Here is a 19136-nt window from a genome sequence, read left to right on the forward strand (position 1 = left end):
TCTCACCATCTGTCCTTGAGAGAAGGATCTGTGTCATATTTACTTATCCCTAGCCCCTAGCAGGGTGCCTGGCACAGTGAATGCATTTGCACATTGAGTCCTTGACTGCTATAGTCCTTACCATGCCTTTACCCAAATTGGACACACTTAACATTCAGTGGCCCCATGAGGTGGGAAGGTAAGCCTGGCACGCGCCTAAGACTTAGAAGCAGGCCATCGGCCCAAGGCTACACATGTAGCCTCAGGTCCGGTCTCTCACCTTCACCTTGGCTGTTCTGTCTTCCCTGCCTCTTCATCTTGGCCTCAGCTTAGGCTTTGTTTAGGTGTCTGTACATTTAGGACTCAAATGTGCTGTCACCATGTTGCTGGAAGTCTTCCCACGGTCTCTTGGGGAAGTGAGTTTTGTCCTGTCTTTGGATTCTTATTTTTACCTTTCCATGCTCATTTTTCTGTTAGAACACAGACCACTTATCTGCTGGCCACTCCCTTGTTTCTCCCTATTACCAGCCTTTGGCAACCACTAATCTATTTTCTCTCTCTAAATTTTCCTATTCTGGATATTTCATGGGTGGAATCAGACAATGTGTGGCCTTTCATGCCTGGCTTCTTTCCTTAGCATGTTTTCAGGGTTCATCCATGTTGTAGCATGTGTCAGTACTTTGCTTATTAATAACTTTAACAGAAACCTGTGCAATAGAAAATATTTTCAAAGACAAAGTTGAAGCCTTTGTTTTCCCATTTGAAGGAGTCATGAATGAGTAGGGAGCAGACTGAGGATTTTACCCACAGACTACATGTGTGCTCACTCAGCAGAGAGGATTGAATGTTGAATTACAGGAGCTTGAACTGGGACCCTTTTGTATTCCATTTACTTAGCTTTTTGAGCATTTGATTTTGGATATAAATGTATTGAAATTCTTTAGTAGAAAATATGAATTCTAAGTCTTATAGAAGATATTAGCCTTACTGGTTTTGGGGTTTTGGTTTTTTTAGAGACAGGGTTGTAAGCTGGCACCCAGGCTGCAGTGCAGTGCTGCAGTCATAGCTCACTGCAACACCTGGAACTTCTTGTCTCAAGCAATCCCCCTGCCTTGGCTTCCTGAGTAGCTAAGAAAACAGGCATGTACCACGATGACAGCTAATTTTCTTATTTTTTTGTAGAGATGGCATCTTGCTATGTTGCCCAGACTGGTCTTGAACTCTTGGCCTCAAGTGATTCTCCCAAGGTGCTAGGGTTGCATGTGTGAGCCACTGTGCCTGGCCTTATTAGTTTTCGTTAAATACAATTTTTGCTACTTAGAAATTTCAGAAAACACAATTTTCAAAATTCGCCTGTGATTGCATCCCCCTGATTTAACTACTATTAATGCTTTGGAGTTTTTCCTCCAAAATGCATGAGTTACTTTCCATGAAAAAATGCCCTCATACTTGTTATATTTAACAAATTAGGATCATCCATCTTACATTTTTATGGTCTTATTTTTTCCCGTAGTGTTTGCTACATTTCCACATCAAATTCAGAGTGATATCATGCCTTTAATAGCTAATACATTTAATTTTTATTAGAGGAAGTATGCCAATGTATGAGACTTTCATTTTAGAAACATATCTTAAGAATTGTTTCTTTATATTCCTCTCCTTTCTCTCCCTTTCACTGTGTAATACCTTTTCTTAGCAAAACCGTGTAGTTGGGGCAATGCAGCTCTACTCTGTGGATCGGAAGGCCTCACAACCCATAGAAGGCCATGCCGCTGCTTTTGCAGAGTTCAAGATCGAGGAGAATGCCAAGCCTTCCACCCTTTTCTGCTTTGCTGTACGGAATCCCACAGGAGGCAAGGTAAGATCCACTCTACCGTCTTCTCCCTGAGAAAAGTGTCATGAGCTGGCGTTAGGGGCATGCGTGAGTGTCGTTGGGTATGGCCTGCAGGTGTCTGTGTGAGAAAGGTTCCTGGTGTTGAGAAGTTCACACCATGGTGCCCATGATCAAGTGGCCCCATTCCCATTAAAAAAAATCCTCTTACGGCTGGGCATGGTGGCTCACACCTATAATCCTAGTACTTTGGGAGGCTTAACTGGGCGAATTGCCTGAGCTCAGGAGTTCAAGACCAGCCTGGGCAATACGGTGAAACCCCATCTCTACTAAAATACAAAAAATTAGCTAGGCGTGGCAGTGTGTGCCTGTAATCCCAGCTACTTGGGAGGCTGAGGCAGGAGAATCCCTCGAACCTGGAGGTTGCGGTGAGCCGAGACTGCACTATTGCACTCCAGCCTGGGCAACAGAGTGAGACTTTGTTTAAAAAAAAAAAAAAGTTAAGTGAGGCACAGTTTGTGCTCTTGGGGAGACGACTGTGAAATCACCAGTGTGGAGCCATCCTTACCATGAGGCATGTTTCTGCCCAGGTGGTTGCAGGGAGACTCCAGAGAGATGAAACTGTGCCCAGGAGCCAGCTGGGTTTTATTAGGCTCAGGGACGTGGCCAGCAGCTGCTCAGCAGGGCTGCCATGGGGAAAAGTGAGGAGACAGAAAAGCTTGTGATGTCAGGAAGACCTTGGGTTCCACCAGGGTGTTCTCAGCCTCTTGGAGAGCTGCTTCAGGACAGTATCCTCTTATCAAAAACACATTCTGAAACCACTATTTTGGGTTGTTCATTCGCCCTGAAATATTCCCCAAGACAGAGGAGTTCTCAATTAGGATGTGGCTTCACAGACTTCCTCATCTAAAATACATGTTTTCCAATGCTCTGGCCTCCTGTTGAGTAACATACTTCATGTCTTCCTCATTTGAGAGCCAGAAGGAGAAGGATTCGGGCCAAATGTCAGCCTTGTAGCTGATGAATGACACTGACTTTAGTTATGTGTCTCAAAGAGCTTGCTCCCATATTCCCTCAGAGTGAGGCACACTTCCCCTTACAGCAGGGCAGTGACAGGACCCCCTCTCAGAGCAGAGCCTGCCTCATGGAATGCCCTGCGGAGAAGAGCACTCTCCAGACCGGGCCTCTGTGCACAGACGGCAGCCCCGAGAAGAGAAAGGGCTGGGGGCTCTCTCTACATCCAGCTCTTTGGTGGGCATGCCCCTCCAGCTGAGCTGGAGATGGACCAGGAGGTCTTCTGTGGCAGTCCCTTCCATACCCAGAGAGCCTGGGAAATGCAGTTTCCTGACAGTACCTGTCCCAGAGCAGCCCTGTGCCTCATGTCAGAGTTGGCCCTCCCTGCTGCAGGGTGGGTGTGAGGTCCTGGGAGGGCCCCACCCTGCCTGTGCCCTGGGATACGCCTTCCTTTCAGGACTCACTTGTCCTTTCAGGACTGACTGGCCAGCTGTCTCCACATGTGGGTCAGAGCTTGTCTGGACACAGTTCTTTCCTGCCGACCTCCTCCTGCTGCCACCCTCAGAGTCTGGCGTCCTTTCTGTGCCTTTGCTCCTGCTGGCAGTGTCACCCTTCTCAGCTCCCAAGCAAGAACCCATAGTGGTGAAGCCCCATTCCATTCTCTTGTCGCTGACCTTTAGCAAGTCTCACATCTGACTTAGCCTTTTGTGATACACTAAGCCCTTCTCACCTCACAAATGCTTACAGAAGAGCCATTTATTAGGTCCTCAGACCGGCTTCACACCTTCTTACCAATAGGCCTAGCCAGATAATTCTCCTAATCTACATTTTATGTGTCTTGAAGCACCCAAAGCAAGACTTCTGTTCCCCCGCATCTGCACCCACAGGAGCACCCATATGCTTGCCGTTCAGCCTCCCCCACCAGCCCAGCTCTCAGTGCTGCTTCCCTGCTTATGTGAGCCCCTTTGGTGTTTCTTCTCTTCTCTCTCTGCCCGGCCAAACCCAGACGGCCCACCAGGGACACCCTCGTCGTGTCCTCTAAGCCCAGTCTCCTGCCCTTCTTTCATGTCTCTCATGCTCCATTTTGGATTTTATTGCAGATTTGTGTTAGCTATGATATCTTTTCTTTAGATGAAGTTATGGCGGCCAGGCATGGTGGCTCATGCCTGTAATCCCAGCACTTTGGGAGGCCAAGGCTGGTGGATCACCTGAGGTCAGGAGTTTGAAACCAGCCTGGCCAACATGGCAAAACCTCGTCTCTGTTGAAAATACAAAAGTTAGCCAGGCGTGGTGGTGCACCTCTGTAATCTCAGCTACTTTGGAGGCTGAGGCACGAAAATCACTTGAACCTGGAGGCAGAGGTTGCAGTGAGCTGAGATCACGCCCCTACTGCACTCTAGCTTGGGTGACAGAGCAAAACTGTCTCAAAAAAAAATAATAATAACAAAGTTATAGGGAAGCCACTGGTATCAGTCAGGAACTGGGAGCTGTTCTCCTAAAGGCAGGGATGGGCCCCCTCATCAGATTCTTACCCCTGCCCAGCACAACCTTGAAAACATCAGGCCTGTGCGATGGTCAGGGTGTCTCATGAGTTTGGCCTCCAGTGATGAGATCTTGCGCTAACAGGCTTGTGTGAGTCTGGGCTATATGCAGGAGGGCAGGGAGAGAGCTGGAAGGGACAGCAGATTCTGACTAGAGCCCTTTGTTTCGTCAGCATCCAGGCCCAGAGAGGGGACATAATTCTGCCACTGTGCTGGAACTAAGGATCCCAGGCTGCCTGACGGCCCTTTGCCATGCTTGGTGGTGGGCAGCAGGTTATTGGATAATGACAGGTGCTCCGACAAGGGGGTTTTCTGCTTTGGTTGAGTGTGACTTTTAGCATTAGTCATCCAGTATGTAGACCTGAGGCTCCACTTGCCTCTGTGCCTTGGCTAACACTCATCCACCACCACAAGCAGTTCCCTCGATTGACCTAAAATCTCTCTTCTAGTTGCACATCATTGAAGTTGGACAGCCTGCAGCAGGAAACCAGCCTTTTGTAAAGAAAGCGGTAGATGTGTTTTTTCCTCCAGAGGCACAGACTGATTTTCCAGTGGCTATGCAGGTATGAATGTGCTGCTCTCTAAACATCTTCATGTCCTAAAATGTACTCTAGCACCTCCCAAGATATAGGAGGCTGCCATTTTTAGGATGCTTCTGCTGTCTCCTGCCACTGTGATGCTCTTAAATGCATTTAGAGGCCTAGAGCTTTGGTCTGTGAGCTGGGAAGGTCCTGTTCATAGAAAGGAATGCCATGCATCAGGGTGAGTTAGGACATCAGGAGACTTTGCCAAGTCATGCACCAAAGTCCTAAGCCCTTTCCTTCTTATTATAAAAGATTAGATATTCACTGTCGTATGAGAATATGAGCATACATAAAGAATAAAACACTCATTTCCTTTACAATTGGTTGCCATCGAAGGAGCCTAGAGCTCCCAGGGACAGTCCTTTGAGCTGGCACTCAGAATGGCTCAGCGTTTGGCATGCAGTCTGTAATGAAACTAGGTAGTCCTGAGCCCCTGTAGGAGAATTGTTCACATTTATATCAAGAAGGTTGGGAAAACACCCAAACCTGCATGTGGCATGTGCCCAGACAGACTTGGAGGAGTTCGTGCTGTGAGACCTGAAGTTCTCACGAGATTCTCTAAAACAGAAACAGGTATTGGCAGGGGCTGTGGTGGTTCCGTGTGTGCTAAGTGTGTTTGTGATCAAGTGTGCTTTCCTTATTGAGGAGCAGAACATTGTTGTGGAAGTGTTGAAGGCACAGGTCAGAAAGATAAATAAAAAAAGAAACATTTTTGAGTAATACAAATTAAAAGATTTTTTAAGAAAGAAAACATTCCTCTGTAGATGAACCGGTTGGATGTAAAATATATAGAAAATCTTGGCTGAGCGTGGTGGCTCATGCTTGTAATCCTAGCACTTTGGGAGGATGAGGTGGGCAGATTGCCTAAGCTCAGGAGTTCAACACCAGCCTGGGCAACACGATGAAACCCCATCTCTACTAAAATACAAAAAATTAGCTGGGCATGGCAGCGTGTGCCTGTTGTCCCAGATACTCAGGAGGCTGAGGCAGGAGAATTGCTTGAACCCAGGAGGCAGAGATTGCAGTGAGCCGAGATCATGCCACTGTACTCCAGCCTGGAGCGAGACGTCGTCTCCAAAAAATACATAAATAAAGAAACAAATAAATAAATAAATAAATAAAAATTTTACAGCTTGTTTTATAAAAATTTTAGATCTATACCTTTTCTGAAGAAAATTGGAATCAGATTATATATGTAAGATTATATAATTACTCTCCTTTTTACTATTTTCTCATAAAATATATGTTATCTGTAAATTTCTAATAATATCAATAAATGTAACAGCAGAATTAAATACCTCCTGAAATCCTCACACTGCTGGCAATTTGGCCATGCCTGTAGAAGTAACTTAATACGCATACATTTATGCAGATTTATACAGATGGACTCTTATGAAAATGTCTCTGCACTAGCCTTGCTGTTGTGTAAACTCCTCTAGCTGTGTTGTAGATCATTCTGTGCCAATAACACACATGTATCTATTTTATTGTCTGCGTCATCTCTTCTGTGCCACAACTCATTTAAACAATCCCCTGTTGATGGGTTTTACATTTACACGAAACACTATAAGGAACAATGTGCTGCATACACCTTTGTGTGTTAGTCTAAAAGTCCAAGGATAAATTTCTAGAAATGAAACTGCAGAGTCAGGGGCACATGCCCATCGCAGACTCTCCTGACCACTCTGGCCACTTCACATTCCTACTGATGCTTCCCTTGGTAGCTAGACAGCATCCCATGTTGTGATGTCTTTCCCTTGGTTACCATCAAGGTAGAATTGATTTATTAGCCACTCATATGCATCTGGTTAATTGGCTTTTCCTAATCTTTGCATTTTTTTCTATCAGGATGTTTTTTTAAAAAGTAGAGATGGGTCTTGCTATGTTGCCTAGACCAGTCCAGAACTCCTGGCCTTGAGCAGTCTTCCGGCCTCAGCCTCCCAAGTAGCTGGGGTTACAGGCGTGTGCCTAGCTCCAGGATTTTTACCTTATTTGTAAGAACTTTTTGTACTTACAGAATACTAAGTGTCTGATGTATTTTGAATATTTTTCCCATAATTTGTGGTACGTGCCACTTTACTGAACGTGTTGCATTTTTGTGTGGCAATGGTATCATGTTTTGAGAATACTTCTGCACCCCAAGATGATCACAACATTTACCAATATTTTCTTTCATTCCTCTCCTAATTGTGTTTGTTTTTTATTTAAAATCTTTGACCCATCTGTAATTTATTTAGATCTAGAGAATAAAACAGAAATTCAGTTCCTTACTCCTACTTCCATCTCCAGATAGCTAGCTGACTATATTAATAATATATGTTACATATTGATTAAAGTGCCTATTTTCCACTAATATGTTACCTAGTAATTGTTTATTGTTTCAGAGTTGGAGTCTTGCTGTGTTGCCCAGGTTGGACTCAGACTCCTTGGCTCAAGTTATCCTCCTGTCTTGGCTTCCCGAGTGGCTGGGACTATAATCATGTGTCACCACACACTCATTCTTACTAAATCCTCATACATGATTCATTCTCTTTCAGGACTCTCAATTAAGTTCTATTTCTCTCTCTCTCTCTCTCTCTCTCTCTCTCTCTCTCTCTCTCTCTTCCAATGGTAAAATTTAATATATATGTTTAATAATCTGGTTGGGCAAATGCATCTTTTTTTTTAACCCATCTCCTTCAGGTTTTCTTGTGTGTTAAATATTTTTCTGTAAAAGTTAATAGCATTTGGCAAAACTAAAGGTTAATAAGTGGTGGTGGAAGGCGTGCTGGAACATTAACTTGGCATTTTAGGTCTTTGTCCGGAACTTTCCCCTTCTCTTACAAACTCACAGCTTGCTTAAAGGGATTTGACAAACCGAAAGGATTACTCTACCTGAAAGATAAATGGAGTAGCCTGAGTTTATCGGACCTTTATTTGAAAGTGGTTGGACAAAATATGGCTTTAAAACTAATTCTCAATCAAGTACAACTTAGAATCCATGTCTCAGTGAAGCGTTGCTCCCACCAGTAATCTCTTGGCCTGAGAGACTGAAGAATCCTCGTAATAGCTGGATGTGGCCGCTCACACTTGTAGCCCCAGCTGCATTGGAGGCTGAGATGGGAAGATCACCTGAACCCAGGGGTTGGAAGCTGCAGTGAGCTATAGTGGCACCACTACACTCCAGCCTGAGTGACAGAGCAAGACCCTGTCTCAAAAAAAACCAAAAAAGTCCTCTTAGTCTAATTTATGAACTCTTTTTACCCACATGGCTTCTCCTCTTTACCTCTTAACTTCTTGCTGTCTGTCTTCTTACAGATTGGAGCTAAACATGGTGTTATTTACTTGATCACGAAGTGTGGCTATCTTCATCTGTACGACCTAGAGTCTGGTGTGTGCATCTACATGAACCGTATTAGTGCTGACACAATATTTGTCACTGCTCCACACAAACCGACCTCTGGAATTATTGGTGTCAACAAAAAGGGACAGGTGTGTAACTCTGACGTTTTGTTTTCCACCTTTTCCATTCATTAGGGGCTGGTGTTTACTTTCCCTCTTCTCCAGGAAAGTGGCTGGGCATAGTTTATTAATAGCTCCTGTTATTAAAACCCTAATCCATGTCTCCTTCTCCTTCATATTGGCACTTCCCCTCTTCAGACAGCACCATTTCTAACACAGGACTGATTCCAGGAGAGCAGCTCCTTCCCGCATAGAATAGCAGTTCTGATGCACAACACTTCATCTTCATACCATGCACACCCTAATCTGGGAGGGTTGAAAAAGCAGATACTACAGTATTGAAGTTACTTTTCTCAAGCATAGTTGAAAAAAGATAGTTAAAAGAAGAAACTCTTGGATGGACACAGTAGTTTATGCCTGTAATCCCAACTACATGGGAGGGTGGCAAGGAGGATGGCCTGAGCCCAGGAGTTTGAGGCTGCAGTGAGCTAGGATCACACCATTGCACTCTAGCCTGAGTGAGAGAGTGAGAGCCTCTCTCTAAAATTAAAAATAAATAAATAAAAGGAACAGTGGCTGATTCCTATAATCCCAGCACTTTGGGAGGCTGAGGCAGGAGGATTGCTTGAGGCTAGGAATTTGAATCTAGCCTGGGCAACCTAGTGAGGCCCTGTCTCTACAAAAATGTTTTTTAAAAAAGAAATAAACTCTGTGCTTTAAAAATAAAAAGTTTAAGAGGAAAAATTATCAGTTCCATCCACATAGGTCATTTTGTTGTAGTGTGGAACGCATCACTGGGGTGCTTATCCATGTAACTTTAACAACTACGTAGACTCCCATGCTGTTCTGCTTTCTTACCTTTCAGCTTTCGTCTCCTTTGCATCCTTTCACTATGAGGGCCACCATCACTGGTGTGCTCAATGCTCGCCTGAGAAGGGGGCTACCCCTCCAGCATCGGGAGGGAACATGGCGGAGGGATGGTGGGGCACTCTTCTAGGCTCAGCCGCTCTCACTTGTTGGGTCCTTACAGGTGCTGTCAGTTTGTGTTGAGGAAGATAACATTGTGAATTATGCAGCCAACATGCTTCAGAATCCAGAACTTGGTCTGCGTTTGGCCATTCGTAGTAACCTGGCTGGGGCAGAGGAGTTGTTCGTGAGAAAATTCGGTACCCTCTTTGCACAGGGGAGCTATGCTGAAGCCGCCAAAGTGGCAGCGTCTGCACCAAAGGTGATAAACCTTGAATACTGTTCAAGTGTTCTGAGTGTTAAGAGCCAATCTTGAGAGGAAAATAAGTCATAAAAGTATTTCACTACTAATATTGCAGTGTATTTGTGTTATGAGTTTTTAGTTTAACATTTCTGCACCAATGGCATAACAGTTAAGGAAGTAAACAGAAAGCACAGTCTTCCTGTATCAGCACTTCTTCTTGTCTCCCATTTTGTGTGCATACATACCTCTCACCCAACAGCTTAGGTACAGTTTCACATTTTTGTAACTTACAGTTTTCTACTCCTGCTACCTGGTTGTCAAATATATAACTACAATACATCAAGTGGTTGTTCCCTGTTTTATTTAGCAATAGTCCTACTCTGGACTTTCTCTACTCTTTTCGAATATACATTTCTGCATATGGCTTTTTCTTTGGTTTATTTTATTTGGATAAATTGTTCAGAGACTGAATCTGCTCCTGAGTAGATAAAGACTTCCAAGTTGCTTGTCCTTGAAAGAATTTTTCTTGTCTTTCAAGGGGTAGTTATGAACAAACCATTTCTAGCCTTCTTCATGAATTTAAGTATTTTGAATTAGAATATAATGATAGCAGAACTTCACTACTACAAGACTGATTGAGAGGCCTAATTCTCACTGCAGCATGCTGGGGGAGAAGCATAGGTGCGAAGCCACCTGACGGACCTAGAGTCTCCCATACTTTCAGTTATTGTTGAAGGTAGAAGCAGTTGCCTTGGTGGAGGACTTTTTGTCCATGACACAGCAGTGCGGAATTTCCATTGGCAAGTTTTTGTTTTTATATACAAGCAAGTTGAGTGATGGGACCCCCCGTGATTACAACACAGTGACCTATTTTTCCATTTATTATTAGGGAATCCTGCGTACCAGAGAGACAGTCCAGAAATTCCAGAGTGTACCCACTCAGTCTGGCCAGGCTTCTCCGTTGCTGCAGTACTTTGGAATCCTGCTCGACCAGGGTCAGCTCAATAAACTTGAATCTTTAGAACTTTGCCATCTGGTTCTTCAGCAGGGGCGTAAGCAACTCCTAGAAAAGTGGCTGAAAGAAGATAAGGTAGAAACGCTTGTGACCTCATAGTCCCCCACCCCCCACAGCTTGAAAACTTGGTCCAGGCTCCCTCCCCACCTCCTAACTTTGCCTTGTCCCTTGGCATACCACAGCTGGAGTGCTCAGAGGAGCTCGGAGACTTGGTCAGAACCTCTGACCCCATGCTCGCTCTGAGTGTGTACCTTCAGGCAAACGTGCCAAGCAAAGTGATCCAGTGTTTTGCAGAAACTGGCCAATTCCAGAAAATTGTTCTCTATGCCAAAAAGGTAATGTGTGTTGAACCATCAGCATCTCACACATTACTCACATGTGGTTGAGTGGTTGCTGATTTCGAAGTTTATAAAATACTCTTCTTTATAAGTCTTCTGGTGTGAGAGTTGGCGGTGTTGCTGTTAGGATCCTTATTCATTGATAATGATCATATTTTATTCTCTTCCATTTTTTATTACCCTTAGTTTTCCAGTCCTTCCATCTTATTTTTATTTGGGAGCTTTGTCTTGTTTTTACTCTCCCTCCTTTCCTTCTGTAGGTTAATTTGATATTTTGGCAGACTTCCAGATCTTGTCCCTGTTTGCACACAGATCAGATTAACTTCTTTGTGGTCTGAGCTGTTTGTATAGTTAATCGTGCCTTCCATGTACATGAAATCAATTGATTTGATTGGATATTGTGTTTGGCAGAAGGCTGGTGCCTACACATGGTAATGTTGCTGCTCATTTCTTTGTAAACACAAGTTTGAAGCAAATGATGGAGACGTTCCTTTCCTTTTCTGATGCCTGAGATTTTTTTGTTGATTTTCCTGTTTGATGCTCCCTTGCTTCTAGGTTGGGTACACCCCAGACTGGATCTTTCTGCTGAGGAGTGTGATGAGGATCAGTCCGGAACAGGGCCTGCAGTTTTCTCAAATGCTTGTGCAGGACGAGGAGCCACTGGCCAACATTAACCAGGTGAGCACAGGCCATTTCAAACAATGTTTTGTGGCTTTTAGAGCCATCTAGAAGATTCCTGTTAACTTGCCTCAATGTTTTTCTTCATCTGCTATTAATCTTCCAGTTTTGAAAAATCTAGTATACTTGAGGAGTTTGTCTTCTAGTTTTTATTATGTGAATACTCATTGCTTCCTTTGTTTTGAAGTACTCTAGAGTATGTGTGCGTGGGTTTATGTCTTTGGGTGGTGATGCGTGTAGGTGTGAGGATGTCATTTCGGATCCAGCCCTCTATCCCTTGCCCCACCACAGTTGTCATTGTGTCTCCCTGACCATTGGCCTGAGCACCAGTCGCTAGTGCTGTTGCGTCCCCCAGATGTTCATCTTGTGGGTGTCCGAGTGACCTGGATCTGTGTGAGCATCAGCCTGTTTTTTAGTGTAACCTACTTAGAATTTAGATGTAAACACACAACAAGTCACTTTTAGTAAATTGGTACAAGGAGCTCTGGTGATATGTAGATGTGTAACAAGCTTGAAGCCACGCATCATAGCCAACAGCCTGTTTAGAAATAATAAGTGCCATTATATTGTGTTTATACATCTGGGAATTTGCAGATATTTTAGAGAGCATGAATAAGAGATTTGAGCCAAATTTACTTAGCTTCCAATAGGAAAGAAATTTCCGGTTCACATCTTGATTACAGTTCATATTTTAAAGTTGTTTAAAATATAAACTTCTCTCTTGTACTTTATGAAGAGTTCCACAATTAGTAAGTTCTTCTTTTTTTGTTTGTTTTTTTTGTTTTGAGACAGAGTCTTGCTCTATCACCCAGGCTGGAGTGCAGTGGTACGATCTTGACTCACTGCAACCTCTGCCTCCCAGATTTAAGTGCTTCTCGTGCCTCAGCCTCCTGAGTAGCTGGGATTACAGGTGCACAACACCACGCCTGGCTAATTTTTGTATTTTTAGTAGCGAAAGGGTTTCACCATGTTGGTCAGGTTATTCTCGGACTCCTGACCTCGTGATCTGCCCACCTTGGCCTCCCAAAGTGCTGAGATTACAGGCATGAGCCACTGCCTGGTCAGTAAGTTTTGTTTTGTTTTTTTAATTTTCCTGTAAAGCTGTCCTTCAAAAACAATTACTAAATTTATCCTTATATTTCACATCTTACTGTGGCATATTAATTATTTAAATTAATGTCAATTTAACTTTAGTAATTGTCTGTGTAAATATTTGCATTTTCCCAGTTACGCCCCAGTAATATAATGATATGTATGGGTTAGACATCAAGTATCAGCTGCTTTGTTAGTCAGGACTCCCCAGAGAGATAGAACCAATAGCATAGCTATAGATATATGAGAGGGAGCCTGGGCAACACAGTGAGACACTGTCTCTACAAAAAATTAGCCAGGCATGGTGGTATACAACTGTGGTCCCAGCTACTCAGGAGGCTGAGATGGGAGGATCGCTTGAGCCCTGAAGGTTGGAGGCTACAGTGAGCTGATCTTGCCACTGCATCAGTGTGGGCAACAGAGTGAGACCCCAACTCAGATATATGAGAGGGAGTTTATTGGAATTGGCTCATGATGGTGGAGGCTGAGAAGTCCTGTGATAGACTGTCTGCAAGCTAGAGGAGATCTTGGATTCTAGTAGGGCGGCTCAATCTAAGTTTGAAAACCTCAGAACCAGGGAAGCTGATGGCGTAACTCTCAGTCTGAGGCCAACGGCCTGAGAACCCTGGGGGGCCTTTGGTGTAAGTCTTGGAGTACAAGGGCTGGGGAGCCTGGAGTTCTGATGTCCAAGGGTAGGAAGAGGGGAATGTCCCTGCTCCAGGAGAAAGAGAAGAAATCCATTCTTTCCTTTTTTGTGCCCCCAGCCGATTGGATGGTGCTCCCAACATTGAGGGTGGATCTTTCCTACTTGGTCCCTGAACTCACATGCCAGTGTCCCCTGGGAACGCCCTCACAGACACACCCAGAAGGAATGCCTTACCTGGTCTCTACATGTTCCTTAATCCAGTCAAGCTGACCCCTAAAGTTAAGCATCCCAGCTGCCTCTAGGATGTGATTAAGTAATATGTGGTTACTACTTGGATCCCTGTAGAGGCTTCTGGGAGTTCATATCTTATAAAAGTTACTCTCTTTCATATACTTCAGTAAAATACCTCACTGGTAAGTATTATGTAGGTGATATAATTTTGCAAGTGTATCTATTAATAAATTGATGGCCACAAATTACATGAATTATGTTGTTGTTCAGATAAGGTCTCTGTGTTGTTATGGTCTCAACTCCTGGGATCAAAGAATGCATCCACCTCAGCCTCCTGAGTAACTGGGACTGTAGGCACATGTCACTACACCTCTACACCTGGCTCTATGTGAATTGTGATGACATAAGAAAATGCAAAGGGTCCAGGCACGGTGGCCCATGCCTGTAAGCCCAACCCTTTGGGAGGCCAAGGCAGGTGGATCACCTGAGGTCAGGAGTTCGAGAACAGCCTGACCAATGTGGTGAAACCCCGTCTGTACTAAAAATAACAAAAATTAGCTGAGCATGGTGGTGGGTGCCTGTAATCTCAACCACTCAGGAGGCTGAGGCAGGAGAATCGCTTGGACCTGGGAGGCAGAGGACAGAGGTTGCAGTGAGTCCAGATCATGTCTTTGCACTCCAGCCTGGGCGACAGAGCGAGACTCCATCTCAAAAAAATAAATTAACAAAACAGGCTGGGCATGGTGGCTCACGCCTGTAATCCCAGCACTTTGGGAGGCTGAGGCCGGTAAATCATGAGGTCAGGAGTTCAAGACCAGCCTGGCCAACATGGTGAAACCCTGTCTCTACTAAAAATACAAACAATCAGCTGGGCAGGGTGGCAGGCACCTGTAATCCCAGCTATTCAGGAGGCTGAGGCAAGAGAATCGCTTGAACCCAGAAGGTAGAGGTTGCAGTGAGCCGAGATCACGCCACTGCACTCCAGCCGGGGCAATAGTGCAAAAAAGAAAGAAAGAAAGAAAAAGAAAATACAAAGGAAGGAACTAGTTGTTGAATTTCTAATTGAGATTATATTTCAGGAACTATTTCAATAGGAAAATAAAACACTGAATGAAAACACCCTGAGTGAAAATGTGGGTTGGATATGTTTCAGATTGTGGACATTTTCATGGAAAACAATTTAATTCAGCAATGTACTTCCTTCTTATTGGATGCCTTGAAGAATAATCGCCCGGCTGAGGGACTCCTCCAGACATGGCTGTTGGAGATGAACCTTGTTCATGCACCCCAGGTTAGTGACATTCTAGGTGAACACTAAGAGGCAGAGCACCTGTGACACCTCTCTGTGGGCTTGCAGACTTGAGCACAGTGACTTTGGACTGGGCTGGGCTTGTATCAGATGTTTATCTTGTATTTCTCAGGGGACATTCTCCATGACTTTCCTTAAAAGGATTTTCCAGAAATCATGGTACAAGACTTTCATGGAAACAGTTATAATTGGGGCATCATTTCTTTCTTCTTTTTTTCTTCATTGTGGTAAAATATACATAACCAAGTTTACCATTTTAACAATTTTTACGTGTCTGATACAGTGGCATTAAGAACATTCACAATACTATGCAACCATTACCACTATATATTTCCAGAACTTTTTATCATCCCTATGTAACTGTTAAGCAATGACTCCTCATTTTCCAGCCCCTGACCACTGCCATTCTAATCTGTCTTTATTAATTTACCTATTCAAGATATTTCATATACATGGAACCACAAAATATTTGTCCTTTTATCTGGCTTTTTTCACTTAGCATATTATTTTCAAGGTTCATTCACATTGTAACATGGGTTAGAAACACCTTCGTTTTTAAGACTGAATAATAGTCCACCATGTGTATATTTGGCATGTGCTTATCCATTCATCCATTGATGAACATTTGGGTTGCTTCCACCTTTAGGCTATTGTGAATAATGCTGTTGTTATGCTGTTAACATGGATGTACAAATATCTCTTTGAAGCCCTGCTTTCAATTCTTTTTTATTTTTTTCCTTTGGAGACAGAGTCTCACTCTGTCACCCAGGCTGGAGTACAATGGCACAATCTCAGCTCACTGCAACCTCCGCCTCCTGGGTTCCAGCAATTCTCCACCTCATCATCCCGAGTAGCTGGGATTACAGGTGTCCACCACTACACCCAGCTAATTTCTTTTATTTTAGTAGAAACGGGGTTTCACTGTGTTGACCAAGCTGGTCTCAAACTCGTGACCTCATGATCCGCCTGCCTCGGCCTCCCAAAGTGCTGGAACTACAGGCATGAGCCACTGGGCCCAGCCTGCTTTCAGTTCTTTTGGGCATATACCCAGAAGTGGAATTGCTGGATCATATCAAACAGTAATTCTATGTTTACCTTTTTGAGGAACCACCATTCTGTATTCCAGGAGGCTGCACCATTTTATATTCTTGCCAGCAATGCTTAGCAGTTCCAATTTCTGTATATCCTTGCCAACACATTTTCCCTGTCTAAAATAATAATAATACTAATCACCATCTTAATGGGTGTGCAGTGGTATCTCATTGTGGCGAGGCATCATCTGTTGGCCTGAAAGTTGTGGGAGGCAGGTATAATCAAGTCACATGTCTGCTATTTTGGGTTAAATTTGGATATATATACAAGAAAGGGATTTAGAGGAGTTCATATCAAGCTGTTCACCATGGTACTAAGTGGATAAGATTGTAGAAGTTCACTTTGTTTTTTACTTATCTCTTTTGATTTGTTTTTTCTTTAATAATCACTTATTGTTTTATAATTAGGAAACAACATATTAAGTATATTGTTCTATTGCCTCCATTTATTCAAATCCTCAAGTTAACTGCTAAGAAGTGGGTCATATTCCAACTCTAGGAAACAAAGGTGCTGTGAATTTTCTGCTTGGATTCCACTGGACTCTCATGACTTTGTGAGTGTATATAACAGTTTTTGGTGAGTGAGGTTTGAAACAAACTGAGTACCACTCAGAAACGTGGCAGACTCTGAGGAATGCCCAGACCCTAAAGGGTGCAGAACACACAAGTAGCTGGGTAAAGTGCCAGCAGGCTCTGGCTTAGTGCCCCAGGATGCTGGCAGTCTCTGGGCAGTGGGACTGCGTGATGGTTTCTAAATTCTCTAACTACACTGTTGCTATGAGGAGAAAATGTTTGAAAACCAGAAGTAAAGATACACCTGAAGGAAACAAAGAATAGGAAACTCAGGTAAACGCCACAAGTTCTAAAGCCCTACTCTTGAGACACCTGTGCCCTCCTGCAGCCGCCCGTGCTGCCACAGCTACCAGCATGTAGGGCCCGGACATCAAGACGCTGTCTGCCATCCAGATCTGCCGGATCATGCAGATGACACCAAACGGGGCGAGCAGTGTACATGGTGGGACCATCCTGAAGATGATCCAGGAGGTGAGTGCCATCATCAGCACCTGGCACTGCAGCAGCCAGAATGGGGAGCGCAGTGTGGCCACGCTGGCTTGGGTCAAGCACACTGACTTCCTGTCGCCCTTGTGCATCAGTGAGGTGGCCCACATCAGCACGGAGATCACCTACACCTCAAAGCACTCTGTGGAAGTGCAGGTCAGTATGATGTCCAGAAACATCCTCACAGGTGCCAAAAAGCTGACCAATAAGGCCACCCTCTGGTATGTGCCCCTGTCGCTGAAGAACGTGGACAAGGTCCTCGAGGTGCCTCCTGTCATGTATTCCTCGCAGGAGCAGGAAGAGGAGGGCTGGAAGCAGAATGAAACCCAGAAGCTGGAGCGCACGGAGACCAAGTAGAAGAACAGGGACATCGTCCAGCAAGTCCTCAACCCAGAGCCAAACACTGTCAGCTACAGCCAGTCCAGCTTGATCCACCTGGTGGGGCCTTTAGACTGTACCCTGCACAGCTTCATGCATGGAGGCTTGACCATAAAGTCATGGACAAGGTCGCCGGGATCATGGCTGCAAGCCACTGCAAGATGAACATTGTCACACCTTCTGTGGGCACCATTAATTTTCATGACAAGATCAGAAAAGGCTGCATCATCACCATCTCGGGACGCATGACCTTCACAGGCAGTAAGTCCATGGAGATCGAGGTCTTGGTGGACGCCGACCCTGTTGTGGACAGCTCTCAGAAGCATTACCGGGCTGCCAGTACCTTCTTCACCTATATGTCGCTGAGTCAGGAGGGCAGGTCACTGCCCATGCCCCAGCTGGTGCCCAAGACCGAGGACAAGAAAAAGTGCTTTGAGGAAGACAAAGGGCAGTATCTGCAGATGAAGGCAAAGCAACAGGGCCATGTGGAGCTTCAGCCCTAGACGCCCTCCTCCTGCCACTGGGGCCTCAAGTAGACATGGCAATGGGCCCAGTGTCCAGTCACTTAGAAGTTACCCCCTTGGCCAAAAACCCAGTCCACATTGAGAGTTGGTGTTGTCTGAAGTTTTCATATCACAGTGTTAACCTGTACGCTGTCCTGCAAACCTACACACCAAAGCTGTATTGATATCATTCCAGTGTCAGTGCTACATAGTGTTGTCCTGAGCACCAGGGGGCATTCCCTGGAAACCCTCAGGAATGTTTCCAAGCACACTGTAAGGTATGGGGAGAACCCAGCACTACTAATAAAGCTGCTGCTTGCCTGGAAAAAAAACAAAAAAAAAACCCTACTCTTAGTACTTGGTTTGGATCATCAACTCTGTGGGGAACCAGGAGCAGGTGTCACTCTGAAGCAGTCTGGCATGTGACAGTGGCCGTGGCTACTCTGTGTTTGGCCATACCTGGTTGGTGATGCAGATCCTAGAAGGAACGGGAAGGAGTGCGCTGTGCGGCAGGGGAAGGCGCCTGGGAGCGTAGCTTGTCAAGACCAGCATTAGATACTCAGGAAACACTCGATCAGCCCTGCAGCAAAGCTGCTGTGTTGACCTCTATCCAGTCTTAGCCCAGACGTACTTTACCTACTTAAAGATAATGTTTAGTAGCTGGGTGCAGTGGCTCCCGCCTAAAACCCCAGCATTTTGGAGGCCAAGGTGAGCAGAGCTCAGGAGTTTGAGACCAGCATGGAAAACATGGCCAAACCCCATCTCTACACAAAAAAGGTGTGGTGGCGTGTGCCTGTAATCTGAGCTACTTGCGAGGCTAAAGTAGGAGGATTGCTTGAGCCTGGGAGTTCAAGGCTGCAGTGAGCCGAGATTACACCACCCCTGTTCTCCATCCAGCCTGGGCGACACAGTGAGACCCTGTCTCAAAAAAAAAAAAAGATTTTATGCCTCATCAAAATTGTTTCCAGGAGTGTTCATTGCTTTTTAAATGCAGTCCCCAATTCCTCATTCTGTAATTAGCCTAGTAGAGAAGTCTAGTAAGCACAAATGGGATTTGTTACATTCAGATCTCCCTCTAGCCATTGCGAGTCAATCTAGCCATGAGCTCAAATCAAGGAAAATCAGTAGACTTGAGCCCTCACATTGATCTTGCCATAGAAACCCTATAAGATGTGATTGTTCATCCATGTCCCTAC

At 44.7% G+C, this 19136-nt stretch overlaps 1 protein-coding gene and 1 pseudogene across 10 annotated transcripts in view; both read left to right on the forward strand.

Annotated features, from left to right (window-relative positions):
* The window catches only part of CLTCL1 (clathrin heavy chain like 1), a 128738-nt gene that overhangs the window by 63366 nt on the left and 46236 nt on the right, over positions 1-19136 (forward strand). For 8 of the 10 annotated variants that reach the window (XM_037732647.1, XM_017512088.2, XM_017512095.2 and 5 more), the window contains 8 exons: positions 1676-1837; positions 4815-4928; positions 8247-8420; positions 9421-9618; positions 10490-10690; positions 10798-10950; positions 11509-11631; positions 14754-14891. In XM_037732647.1, coding sequence (XP_037588575.1) covers positions 1676-1837; positions 4815-4928; positions 8247-8420; positions 9421-9618; positions 10490-10690; positions 10798-10950; positions 11509-11631; positions 14754-14891 — 1263 coding nt within the window. The remainder of the gene's footprint in view (positions 1-1675; positions 1838-4814; positions 4929-8246; positions 8421-9420; positions 9619-10489; positions 10691-10797; positions 10951-11508; positions 11632-14753; positions 14892-19136) is intronic. The other 2 variants (XM_037732649.1, XM_017512093.2) reach the window with 2 other exon arrangements.
* LOC108291643 lies at positions 16890-18637 on the forward strand (annotated as a pseudogene).

This window comes from Cebus imitator, unplaced genomic scaffold (assembly GCF_001604975.1).
Source record: "Cebus imitator isolate Cc_AM_T3 unplaced genomic scaffold, Cebus_imitator-1.0 Scaffold461, whole genome shotgun sequence".
Lineage (NCBI taxonomy): Eukaryota > Metazoa > Chordata > Mammalia > Primates > Cebidae > Cebus > Cebus imitator.